The following is a 12545-nucleotide window of genomic DNA, read 5'->3' on the forward strand; positions in this document are numbered from 1 at the left end:
TTTCTATTCCCCTCCCCCTTTCCTAGGTGGCAGGGAATTTTGGCTGCTGGGAATCCCTCATGACCGTCAAGTGGAAGTCTCAGGTGCTTGTACATCTGGAACATGCCCTTTAAGAAAGAGACATGCATTCGATTTCTTTACGTGTTGGGAAAGCTGGCCCACTGTGCAGTGTCAGGCAGCTGCCAGTCTGGCCTATCTGATCAGAGACCACAATGGTATTTTGGGGACATTCCCATCTTCTCCAAACTCTTGGTACCAGAAGGTGTCTACCTAGCTGTAAAGAGTTTCTAGAACTTTAGTTTCTGCTAAAAACAAAAACAAAACCTTTGCCCATTCTTGCCTCCTCTTGATCAGCGGTGGGGACACTGGTAAGTTTCCTCATCTATAAGACTCCAGATGGCAGTAAAGGAGGAGGTATGTGTGTGGGGGGGGTCAGAGGTACCCCTGATTGGCGGGATGCTGAGGTGAATCATGATCTCTCTAAGACCTGGTCATGGCTGCATACTGGGAATGGGGATGATGTGACAGAGTGTCTTCCTCATCAACCAGGACATTTTTAGCAAGAAGATAAGACAACCTAAATGTTTTGGACTCTGGTTGACTCAGAGGAAAGTGTCTGCACAGGAGACTGTCCTGCTTCCTCATTCAAATCTGGCCTACTTCTGAGGTTAAGAACTAGTAAAGCATGACTGTCTTTCCATGGGCAGTATAAGCAAGCCATTCTCCTTACCCTCTTACATTTGTAGTGAAACTTCAAAAGTTTAGTTTTGACAAGATCCTTGTAGCTCAAATAGCTACTTTAGTTCACCCTAACCCAAACCCCAATCTCTCTTCCTTCTCAATGATCCTTTCAACCCAGGTCTATGTAGAATCAGAGAATATTCAAGCTGGAAGGGACTTTGGGAGCTGTACTGTGCTTATGAATCACCTGGGAGCTTGTTAAAGTTTCTGTGGTAGGGCCTAAGGGGTTGCTTTTGTAGCAAGCTTCAGGGTATTGTGGATATCTCTGGTCAGAGGGTCTGGAGGAACTGGCCCAATCTGGTCATTTTACAGATGTGAAGGCTGAGACCCAGGAGGCTTATGGGATTTCCTGTGATCAGTAATAGAACTCTGTTCTTCCCACTTGCAGGTCATCATCTGCTCTGAAAAGGGCTTTCCTCCTTTCAGGCTGCTACTTCCTATGCAGGCCCAAAGTTCTAGCATCCACCATAATCCCATTTCACTGTCAAGGATGAAAGACCATTTCCAAAGTTATTCCTAAAAATTTTTATTTTAGTCCTGACTTGGGAATGCCTACCTTTCTCTGTCAAAAAGGTTAAAAATCATCTTTTCCTTTTAAAAAAACAAAACAAAACAAAACAAGGGCAGTGGTGGTACTGAGCATCTTTTAGACACAACTGTTTTGCTCCAGGTTGGAGAACCTTTGTTGTGCTAAATCCACTTAGCATGCTGTGGTTGTTCAATCTCCCCTGTGTTGTTTGAGAAAGGTTCCATGTTTCTCTGCTGCCACCTGCCACCTCCCAAGAGAGGCCAAGCTTGAGTGTTTGACTACACCTCAGTTTCCCTGCCTCTCAAACAGATATTCAAAAACCAGTCACTGAATGGCACTTGAAGTGGCAGAGACTCCCAGTGGACAAGGACACCAGGGACTGGCCTCTGGCCAGTAGGAACTGTTTGAGAGTCTAAGGCTGTCTCCACTCTGTCCCCTCCTGCTGGTGGGAGGGCAAAATGCCATTCTGGGGACAAGGCTGTAATGGTGACAGGGGCTAAAAGTCTCACTGAGGCCAAAGGAAGGCAGAATATGACGGGAAGTTGGAAAAACTGCCTTTTATAGGCATGTTCTTTTCTTTCTTTTTTCCTTTTTTTTTTTTTTTTTTGTCACAAGTTTTTCTTCCAGCGACAGTGCCGCTCAAAGACATGAGATCTGTCCGTGGTTGTGCCTGGGGCTGGCTGAGGCACCCGCATACCCCTTCCCCCATTTTGCCTGCAAGTTGCATGACCTGCATCGGAATCCACAGGGGGGCGGGGGAGAAGCCTTTCAGATACTGGATGCAGTTGAATTCAATGTATTTTGCTTCCTCGCCTGCCCTCATCCAAGCTCAGGGAGGAGAGCCCTGCTTTCTTCTGCCTGTGAATGCTGTAGTGTCTGCCTACTCGGACTCTCCTAACCCTTTCTTCTCCTTTCCGACAGCGAATGCTCGGGTTTTCTCAGCAAACGGCTCACACTTGGCATCTTTACATTTTATTTTATTTAAAAACAAAATCCCCATCAAGACTAAAAGCGGGGACCCCCTCTCCCCGACAGGAGCTGAACTCGCATTGAAGGCTGCACCTGTTTTGCGCCCCTACCAGGAAGGGGTGCTCGTGTGGGAGGAAAGGAGGGAGGTTCTGCGCCCCCCGAATCCGGAGAAAGCAGTCCGCCCGCCCCCTCACTCGGCAGCCAGCTCAGCGCACCCGAAAACTGAGACCGAGAAGCCGGCCTCTGACGGTGCTGGCGTGGCGCTTGCCAAAAAATGCCCCTTGCATCTCAATTTCTACAGGCACCGCTTGCCCGGGCCACCTCAGTTCTCCAGCGCAGCCCTTTCGGTGCTTGTTCTTTCCTTCTCTGCTCCCCGCTTGCCCAAGGCCGAACGTAAGACCCTGTGCCAAGAAGGCGCAGTGGGCGCTGGGGCATCAAGCGTGCCATGCCCCGCAGTCCCCTCCCAGCTAAGCCCAGCTTCCCGGACTCTTGATTACGGAAGTGAGTGTCATTCATATCTAGGTCTGCGCGTCTGCAGCCCGGGTCCCTGGCTCTGGTTGCCTCTCTGGGGTTCCTGTGCGCTCCTGGTCCTCCAGTACCCATCCGCGAGCCTGTGCCCCCCACCCAGGCTCGGGTGCGCTCCCTGGTCACCTCGGCCACGTACATTTCACTTCCTCCCGCGGTCGAGATTGCAGCAAAACCGGGCAGCACGAGGGCCAAAAAGTGGAGAGGAGAGCGCCTTTCGTGTCGCGCAGCTAGCTTGCCAACTCTCCCTCCCCAGCGCCGACCCTCGCAATCCCAACTGCAACTTTTTCCCTTCCGTCTCGGTTTTCCCTGGGCTGCGGCGAGCGGGCGCGGGGCCGGGAAGCGTGGAGCAGGCGGGCGGGCAGCAGCACGGCTGCGGGTGGCGGTGTCGGCGAGAGCCTCGAGCCGGCGAGTGGGTGGGTGGGTGGGGAAGGAGGAGGGAGAGGACCGGTGGGGGGGTGGCAGAGGGGTGTGGGGAGGGGAGGGAGGGGGGAGATTCCGCTCTTCTGCCGCTCCCAGCCTGGGCGGGGGGCAGGGGGAGGAGGCCACGACGAGGGAGGGGAGGAGGGAGGGAGGGAGCCGAGGAAGACGCTCCGATAACCCGTGCGTTTCGTAAGGCTCGGAGCACTTGTACATTTCTGCAGGCGCGCAGCGAGCCATTCGCGGCGGCTGCTGCAGCTCCGACTGCATCTTCCTTCTCCTTCCTTCAGCTCTGGGTGTGTGTATGTGTGAGTGTGTGTGTGTTTTGCAGGTGTGTCCGTTTTAATTCTGCTCAGTAGGTGGGACTTGGTGACTTTAGCACCATTTTTCCTTTTCCTTTCCCCCCCTTTTTATTATTATTATTTTTGCCTTCCCACCGTCTGTTGCAACCCGGCAAAGTCTTGGAGTCGGAGAGCGCGCCTCGCTTCCAGAGCCCCTGGACCCGACAAACCGGCGAGCGCCGAGCCGGCCACCATGCCCGGCAGACCGCGCCACTAGGCGCTCCCCGCGGCTCCCACCCGGCGGCGGCGGCGGCGGCGGCGGCGGCGGCGGCGGCGGCCGCGATGGTTTCAGACGCTGAAGGATTTTGCATCTGATCGCTCGGCGTTTCAAAGGCAGAGGCCCCCCTCCCCCTTCCCCCCTCCCTCGCCGTCTTTGTTTCCTTCCCCCCCTGCTCTCCCCACTCCCCCCACCCCACCCCCCTCTCCTCTCCTCCTCCTCTTTTTTAGAAGCAGCGATCGGAGATGGATGTCTCTCTTTGCCCAGCCAAGTGTAGTTTCTGGCGGATTTTCTTGCTGGGAAGCGTCTGGCTGGACTATGTGGGCTCCGTGCTGGCTTGCCCTGCAAATTGTGTCTGCAGCAAGACTGAGATCAATTGCCGGCGGCCGGACGATGGGAACCTCTTCCCCCTCCTGGAAGGGCAGGATTCAGGGAACAGCAATGGGAACGCCAGCATCAACATCACGGACATCTCAAGGAATATCACTTCCATGTAAGTCAGGCGGCCGCTCCCCAGTCTGCCTCCCCCTCGCGCGGTGTCTCCCTTTCGCCCGCCCGCGGCCCGGGAGCCGGCCCTACGCCCGCCCCAGCTCGCCACTGCCCGCCGCCCGCCGGGCGCGCGTCAGGCTCGCTCTGGCTCGGGAGATGCTCTTGGGCTGCGTATTTCAGGTGACTCCGGCCCTGGCCAGGCGTGATCCGGTGATGCTTGTTGTACCTCTCCCAGGAGAGGACCCCAGAGCGGGCCCAGGGCATGCGGGACTCAGCTCCCGCCCCCGCCCCCACCCCCATTCGCTGTAGGCTCGTTTCGAGGATGCGAATCGGGTTCTTTGCCCCCCACTAAATAGCAACAGTTTGGCCACGCTCAAGTGGAATAAAGTAGACGAGGCTCGATTTCCTGGCAGAGGCGGCGGCAGCGATAGAGGCGGCGCTGGCAGCGCTTAGCCGGGAGGGAAGGTGACAGATAGGGACTGCTTGCGATCCAGTCGAGAGGTTTTAATTATTTCCTTTTGGAGACCGCAAAACACGCTGACAAGTAAACAAGTTGGGAGCTGGCTGCTCGTGGGGAGACTTTGGACGTGTCCAGGCCGTCATGGACGCCTACCTCTTCCCTTTCCCTCGCGCCGGCCGGCCCTCTTCAACCCCATTTTGGGCATTTCCGAGGACATCCCCCATTCCCACCCTCATCTGCTCCTGGGCGCCTACAGATCCCTTTCCCTGCTTGGGCTTTGATGACTGTTCCGGATAATTCCGAGTCAGGATGGTGAAGAGAGGAGAGGGCGTGTGTTTTGGGAAGGGGGTTTCTTTTAGCATGGTGCAGATCTGTTTATTTGGAAAATTGAACTCTGGTTGGTATTTGCCTGGTTCTGCCCCATCTGAGACCTGTGGTGGCCTGCTCTTTTCTTCTTATTTTTCTTTAGTAGGGATGGGGGACAGAAGCATAGGAGGGGGAGGAAGCAAGAGCTTAGGGGCCTGTGACCCTGCCCATCCTTTCTTTCATTCCTTGGCCAGGTGAACCCCTTTCCAACCCTGCCACCCTAGAGAAGGGTGTGGATGCACTGGGGTGTTCAGAGGATGGCTCTCTTTTATTTCTCCTCAAGGTTCCCATCCCTTGGGAACCTCCAGGAGTGGGTAGGATGCTCAGGGTCTGAGGAGAGCATTTGGGGTGGCTCTTTACCTCTAGAAAGGACTCAAGCAGGAGGGCCGAATGTGCCATTGGCGCTGCTCTGCTAGCGTCAGTTCTCCCTTGCTTCATCCCAGTTTGATGGGGCTGCAAAGCCAGGAGGAATTGCAGTCCTCCTCTCGCCAAAGCCCGCCAGCCCTCTTGGCTTAATGGAGACTGCTTTCGTTCTCGCAGCTGACAGTTTGAGGGACATGGACAACCCAGGAGATGTTCCTGACTCCTGGCCCAAGAGACAAGCTGGACCCATATCTCAGCTCTCTCATTCACTCCTCACCACCTTCAACCTGGCATGGGATGATAAGCAACCAAGGCAGAAAGGGAGAGGGAGAGGAGGGCAGGAGCAGTAGGGTGAACCCAGTTGTCCCTCTCCCTCCTTGTAGGCCACAGTGTCCAGCATCCCTTAGGATGCAGGGAAAATGGTCCAGAGTGAGATTGTCAGGAAAACTGTCTTGGAAGTGCACCATCTGGGGGGCTATGTGTGGAGGAGTGAATGGAGAGAGCTCAGTGGCCAGTCCTGGTACTGGGGAGCCCGAGCTAGGGATTTCCAAGGCATTGGGTGGGCTATGGTTGAAGAGGAGGAGTCCCAGGAGCCCAGTGTGAGTCTCTGGGAGCCAGTGAGCTGCATCCAGCTTGTTCCCTGCTCCATGGATGTGGATGGCAGTTACGGCGGGTAGCAGAGATGGTCACAATCACGTAGGCTCTTTACAGCCACGTAGGGGTGTCACTCCTTTGAAAATGAGGCTCAGGGAAGCAGTTTGACAGGAAAGAATTGGGTTGATCTTTCCAGGCTGTTGGATACAACGAAGATGGGAGGAGTCTAGGGTAGCCTCTGACCCTCTTTGGCATTAGAGGACCTTAAGAGAGCATCTGGGGGGATAGGGAGCAGGGAGTGGGACGAAACCCCTCTGTGTATGTCCCCATTCTTGTTTCAGGACTGGAACTCTGGCAGGCTGTCAGGACTTTTCCCCAAATCTGCCTCAACACCAAAGAGCAAAGGGAACTGTACTCCTGTAGGAGCTGTGGGAGTGGCAGGTTGGGGAGGGTCAGAGTTCATGGGTCGAATGACCTTTCTTCACCCCATTTCTCCCCTGTGCCCTGTTATATATGTGACTGGTATTGACTGAACTCCGGGAAGGGCCAAGCCTTTTACTCTAGAGGCAGACAGCCTGGGAGAGGGAGAGGAGTCCCGGGTCACCCTCGAAAGGACGTGTCGCTATCCCTACTTTACCTCTGAGGAAATGGAGGCTCAGGTGGTAAAGTAACTTCCCCCAGGGAGGAGCCAGTTTTAGGATTCTGGTCTCTCCAGCACACCATTGCAGGCCTCACTCTGTGGGGCTCTGCATGATGAAGGGGCTTGAGGGGAGAGTGAAAGGGCCTTGCCTTAGCTTGGCTTGGAGACGTGCTTTTCAAATTTATGATGTTTGCAGAGACATGGTTTTGAGGAGGCTCCCAGCTTCCTGTCAGCCTAATGCTCTGGGGACTGGCGTCTGCTTCCGGGTGGGCTTGGGTGGACTCTAGGTAGGAGGAGGGTGGGGCCTCTGCAGATTCATCCTTAGGCCCCTCCCTCGTGTGCTGGATGGATTGTGTCTGGGTTTTCAGTGGGACAAGAGATCTGTTACTCTGTGGTTCTGCTTCTCAAGGCAGTTTGTAGAGTGGTTCCTATTCCTGTCTGGAGCCCGGCTGAGGGGTGCCTCGGGTTGGAGGGCCACCACCTTCAACCACCCCATTAGTATCATGAAGAAATCAGTTATAAAATGTCAGGGAAGAAGTGTGGGTCTCACTTCTGCCCCTCTCAGTGCCAACTGCTCCAAAGGACTTTTTCTTTTGGACTTTTTGTTCGGGGAGACCAATCTTTCCGCCGTTGAAACTCTTGACACACAGTAGCCTACCTAGAAGGGTCCATGCGCAGCCACGCCCAATCAGGCTCTGACGTCACAAAGGCAGGAGGGTGGTGGCCGGGTTGGTGGGCTGTCTGGGCTCCCTCTGTAGGCCAGGCCTGCGGGGTTGAGTTGGAATTGTGTATCCTTGGCTGTGAGAAAGAAGACTTAAAGAAGAAGATGACATTTCCAGGCCAGGCATTCTTGAAACTAGTTGCCTAGGCTTGCAAAGACCAAGGACTCTTGACTGGGATGCTGAGCTGCCAACTGGGTGTCACCCTGAGCCACCACAGCATTTGGCAGCTGTCTGGTCCCTTTATTTCCCCCGCCTTCCCTGAAGATCTCCTGACTGACTGAAGGGCCATATGGGGCTTTGCTATATTGACTGCGATATTGACTCTTTGATTCTCCACCTGTCTAAGAATCAAGGGAAGACTCAGCCTTGACAATTATCAGTGAGAACTGGGTCCCAGCAAAAGTGTGAACCAGGCCCCAAAGTCATCCAGGGTCAGTCAGGAGGCTTAGCAAGGTGCTCAAGCCCCAGGATTGGAGCTAGACCTGGGGAGAAGGCACAGGGCATGAGGGGCCTTTGAGGTGAGATTTACAAGGGACAGAAGTTACATCCCTAGGGAAAGAGATACTTCAGGATGAAAGCTAGGGCCCTGAACCCCAGTGATCTTGGGATTTTGCACTGAGGTGGGGCCGTTGGTAGGCTTCCAGCCCTCCTTGGATCTAGAGTTTCAGCCTCAGCAAGCCCAGTAGGTCAAGCTTCCATAGAACTTTCTGTGGCCAAGGACATCAGCCCTGCGTTTTCCTGAAACCTGCTAACGTGAAAGCTTTGGGCAAACCAGCCTGACCTGCCCATAGTTTTGACAATACTTATGTACTGGCTCCAGGAGGGTTGAGCTTGGAGCCTGGGAGGCTTCTCAGGGTCCTACAAGGCTCCAAATACCTTCCTGCCTAGCTAAGTGTCCTGCTGAAGGGAGGGAGGACCTGATACTGGCTTACCTGTGATTCTGTTTGTCCTTGCCCTGCCAGTCAACCCTGACTGGTCCTTCCTTCTGGCTGGGGAAGGAGCAGGGTCCCACCCCAACTGAATCTTGGGTGGGTGGCTGTGGATAATCTGTGGCCCTCCCTGGGGATGGCCCTTGCCAGTATGGTGGCATCTCCACCATGGCCTATGGTTCCTATCCCAAGTACTGTTGAGTGGTTTGTGTAGGAATCATGGGTACCATGTCTGGCCTCTCTTCCCAGATAGTGACAGGTTAGGAATAGGGGAAAGATTGGGATACATGAGTTATATCCTGGCCCTGTGCCAACCCTCCTGAGTTGTATATCACAAGGTTGTTGTCTTTCTGAGCTTATAAATTCAGCTATGATTGAGGCCATGGGGCATAGTGTCCCTTCCAGCTTGAACCTCTGCCATCCTAGGACCCAAGGAACATCCCCCAGGAGGCTCAGCCAGGTCATGGCTAAGGGTCCCTCCTGTGGAGTGGTGGTCACCTTTGTGATAACACCAAGAGAAGGACAGAGTGTGCTCTCTTACTAACTGTGGGCCACCTGTCATTCCTCCTTCCTCCCTTTCCTACATCTAGAAACTTGACAGTTTGTGAAATCCGACACAATTTGAAGTCAACTTCCTAGACCAAATGTGACCCTTAATGTCACCCTCTCCTAAGTGGCTGGGCACCTAGCTTCATGACCCCCATTCTGCACCCTTGGCTCAGAGCCAGGAAGACATGTTCCCCACAAAGTTCTCAACCCATGGCTGGAGCAAGGGCCTCCATTGGGTGAGAAAAGGAAACATCAGAACTTCTATCTCAAAATATTCTTGCCTAGAAAAAGGAATATTTAATGTATAGATTAAAGCTATCTAAGCACATAATAAATATGAGTGGATTGCAGATTTTTTTTTATTGCTAAATCATGTAAAATAAAATACAAAAGTATGGTGCCCCTTGTTCTGGTGATAGGAAGGTTCTCTCAGGAAGGTGGGTGAGGGACAGGAGAGGTGATACTGAAACCCCTGGATCTTCTTTTTGGTGCTATTGCAAAGGAAATCTGACAGAGGGATGTGAGGTAGGACCTGACTAGTCTAGCTCTCAAAAGATGGTCTCTCAGTACCTGTGAGGATCCTGCCTTTTTGTCCCAATGACAAGTTCTCCATCTCTATGAATTACCCATCCTCATTTATATTGTGATCCCCAGTTTACAGGCCACTCAGAAATTGAGTTTGTTTTTGCAAAAGCAGAGATTATTAGTCCCATTTTACAAATTCACCAAAGTCAAGAACAAAACGAGTCCCAGGTGGTTGAGCTGCTCTGGCTGCCCAGTGAAAAGATCCATAGGCTCTGGGGTAGCCTGAAGCTGCTGCTTCTGTGCCATGTCCCTGCAGCTGGACATCCTCTGGCTTGTTGGGAAGGGGATGCTGAGTGTTTTTATTCAGAAGGTTGTTTCACTTTCAAAGGGACAGGTTATGGTAATGACCTGTTTCAAGGGAGGTTTGTAGAGGATGGTTGAGTGTCCTGGTAACTGTTTTAAAAGTGGCCTAACAGAGGCTGGACTTATGGAGGCTTGTCACCGACAGATCTGGTGACCAACTGAGCCATCAACTCAAGTCATTTGTCATTCCCTGAGCTTCACCTGCCTGTGCTTGGGAAATGTGAATACTCTGGTGGCAGGATCCATTGCAGGCTCCTTTTTGATGGGTGGGTCATCAAAGAGTAAGTCCTCACATCAAAGAGTAAGGACTCCAGTGAAGCCCAAACCAAAGCTCAGCATCCACTAGCATCTTCAGAACACTCAAGAAGGATCCCCCTAAGTTTTAGCTGCCCCTAAGTGCAGGGCTTACCAGCATTCAGAATTGGAGGGCATCACTGCAAGCCCATCCTCCCTCTTGTTCCCCATGAAGGTCCTGAGGCCCAAGGGGCAGGACTCAGCTGGGGTCTCCAGGTTGCTGGGAGACTTCTCTTCCCAGGCATGCTTCCAGGTGGGGGTGCAGCTTTCTACTCTACCCTGGCTCCTGTTCTGGGCACTTTGTCAAAGCCAGAGCCTCCCCCACAACTGTGTTTCCCTCTGGGGTGATGTTTCCAAATTCAGGGTCCCCAGAGGCAACAACTGTGTGTGAGGCTGGCAGCCCCAGGGCTCCTTGCAGCCTGCAGCCCACACCAATTAGAAATAAACTCAATGAGAGCTTCTGCTGAGCTATTTACATACAGGACTGTAGAACTGGGCTCAACACTCTTGGGAGCTTGTCCTTTCTCTCTGCTCACACCTCGGTCCCTGGTCCCCTGCTGGCTTATCCCATCAGAAGGGTCCCAGGTTCTGGGCAATGAAAGTTTCAGAATTCCCTCCTCAGACATTGTCAAGTATGGAGTCTCTGGAAGCTACTCTCTACCTATGCCCAGTTTTTCCAGCTGCTCCCCCAGGCCTGTGGACAAATCCCTTCCCTCCTCCAGGCCTCAATTTCTATCTGAAAGATAAGGATAATCATAACAGCTATGTTATAGCAGCACTCTGTTGAAATTCAGTGTCCTGTGTCATGTCTGGCAAAGAGAAAGCTGTCAATACATGATAACTAATAACAGCTAGCATCTATTGAGTACATGATAACTAATTATGGCTAGTATTTATTAAGGACATGAGAACTAATGGTTGCTAACATTTATTGAACACTTGTTCCAGACACTGTTCAAAGAACTTTAAGTATAATACTTCATTGTGGCATCATACCAACTCTGTAAATTAAGTATTATTAATCCCATTAGATAGATAAAGAAACTGAGTCCAGGGAAGGTACTTGACTTGCTTAATTTCATATAACCAATACATTTTCAAGCAATCTAGCATTTAAATATTAAGATCTGTTGTCTATATTCCCTTACTAGACTCTTAAGCATAGTAACACATATGTATGTATATATGCATGTAAATATGCCTACATATATGCATAAACATTAATATATTGCTATTTTGATAAATTAATAGAAAAGTAATAGAATTGACATGAAGGTCTAGGAGGATCCTTTGATATTATTCTAGTTCCCCAGGTGAGAATTGCCCTGGCTAGGGTTAGAGGGTAGGGCAAATTGGGTAATTATGGGTATAATGTTGGTCAGGCAGTTTTGGCCAACACAGTCCCTGACCTTTAGTGGTTGGGGAGGCTTTTAGTCTTTTCTCCTAAACTGTTCCCAGTAACCAGTCCTCCCTTCAGGCCTCCTTGACAACCCCATGGTGTCCTGACCTCTGAAGTCATATCAGTCCCGTGGTAGGCCTGGTGCCAGTGGAAGCTGGCAGGGCTCAGGGAACTGGTGGCCAGGTCCTAGTCAGCTCCTCTTTGGGTTGAGGCATGGTGCACAGGATAATGTCCCTGGCTGCCCATGGCTAGAGAGAACCTGAATGGGGTAACAGAGGGCTGAGTGGCTTCTCCTAGGTAGAGCTTTGGGGTTTTGGGGTTGTCTCTGAATGCAAGAAGGAAGGGAGTGTCCAAAATGCTGGGCAGCTAGAGTTGGGAGTTGATGGTCTTTCTGGGCCCTTCTCTTGCCTCCCACACAAATAAGTAACCTTTACTCCCCAAACCCCTTACTGTTGCCCTGGCTTTGCTTTCTATCCATGCTTACCGATACTCCATCTGTCTCTCTGTGGGGATGAGCTATGAGCATGGGTGATGGCTACAGCTATCCCCATGGAGACAGAGTGTCCTGCAAAACAGCTAAGATCGCCAGGCATTTGTGAGCACACACCCATTGTTGCTGCTTCCTGGTGGTATGAATTTTCCATGTCATAGAACTTCTCTGGGCCTCAGTTTCCACTCCTAGGAGCTGGGGTCACCTAACTCTTCAGCCTGGCCCCCTCACAGGGTCATTGGTCACTGTTGAAGCAGTGCATGATGTACTCAATAGGCTTTGTAAACAATCCAGCACCAAGTTGGCTATTTCCACGTCCAGATGACTGGGGGAAGGTTTTTGAGTTAGGAAGACTTTGAACAGTCAATCTTTAGATCTAGAAAGGGACTCAGAAATACTTTGGGCCAAACTCAGTTTTATAGAGGAAGAACTTGAGGTTTAAGAGAAGTGAATGGACTTGGCTCAAGCACTGAGTGAATTCCTAACACAAGGCGGAGCAGGGACATAGGGACCCTGCCTCCCTAGCTGTGTGACTGGCCCCCTGCTCTCCGGCATCTGCTCTGAGGCTGAGGGATTACCGAAGCAGGGAAAAGAGCCTCCAATTAAGAAAGATCTTAGAT

General features: G+C 52.1%; 1 protein-coding gene across 8 annotated transcripts in view; it reads left to right on the forward strand.

Moving 5' to 3' along the window:
* The first annotated feature begins 2721 nt into the window (after positions 1-2721).
* Positions 2722-12545, forward strand: part of Ntrk3 (neurotrophic receptor tyrosine kinase 3) — a 395823-nt gene continuing 385999 nt past the window's right edge. For 5 of the 8 annotated variants that reach the window (XM_047538456.1, XM_047538451.1, XM_047538452.1 and 2 more), the window contains exon 1: positions 3341-4235. In XM_047538456.1, coding sequence (XP_047394412.1) covers positions 3988-4235 — 248 coding nt within the window. In that variant the 5' untranslated portion in view covers positions 3341-3987. Of the gene's footprint in view, positions 2741-3340; positions 4236-12545 lie in introns of those variants that run through there. The other 3 variants (XM_047538450.1, XM_047538448.1, XM_047538449.1) reach the window with 3 other exon arrangements.

Source organism: Sciurus carolinensis, chromosome 2 (genome assembly GCF_902686445.1).
Source record: "Sciurus carolinensis chromosome 2, mSciCar1.2, whole genome shotgun sequence".
Taxonomy (NCBI): Eukaryota; Metazoa; Chordata; class Mammalia; order Rodentia; family Sciuridae; genus Sciurus; species Sciurus carolinensis.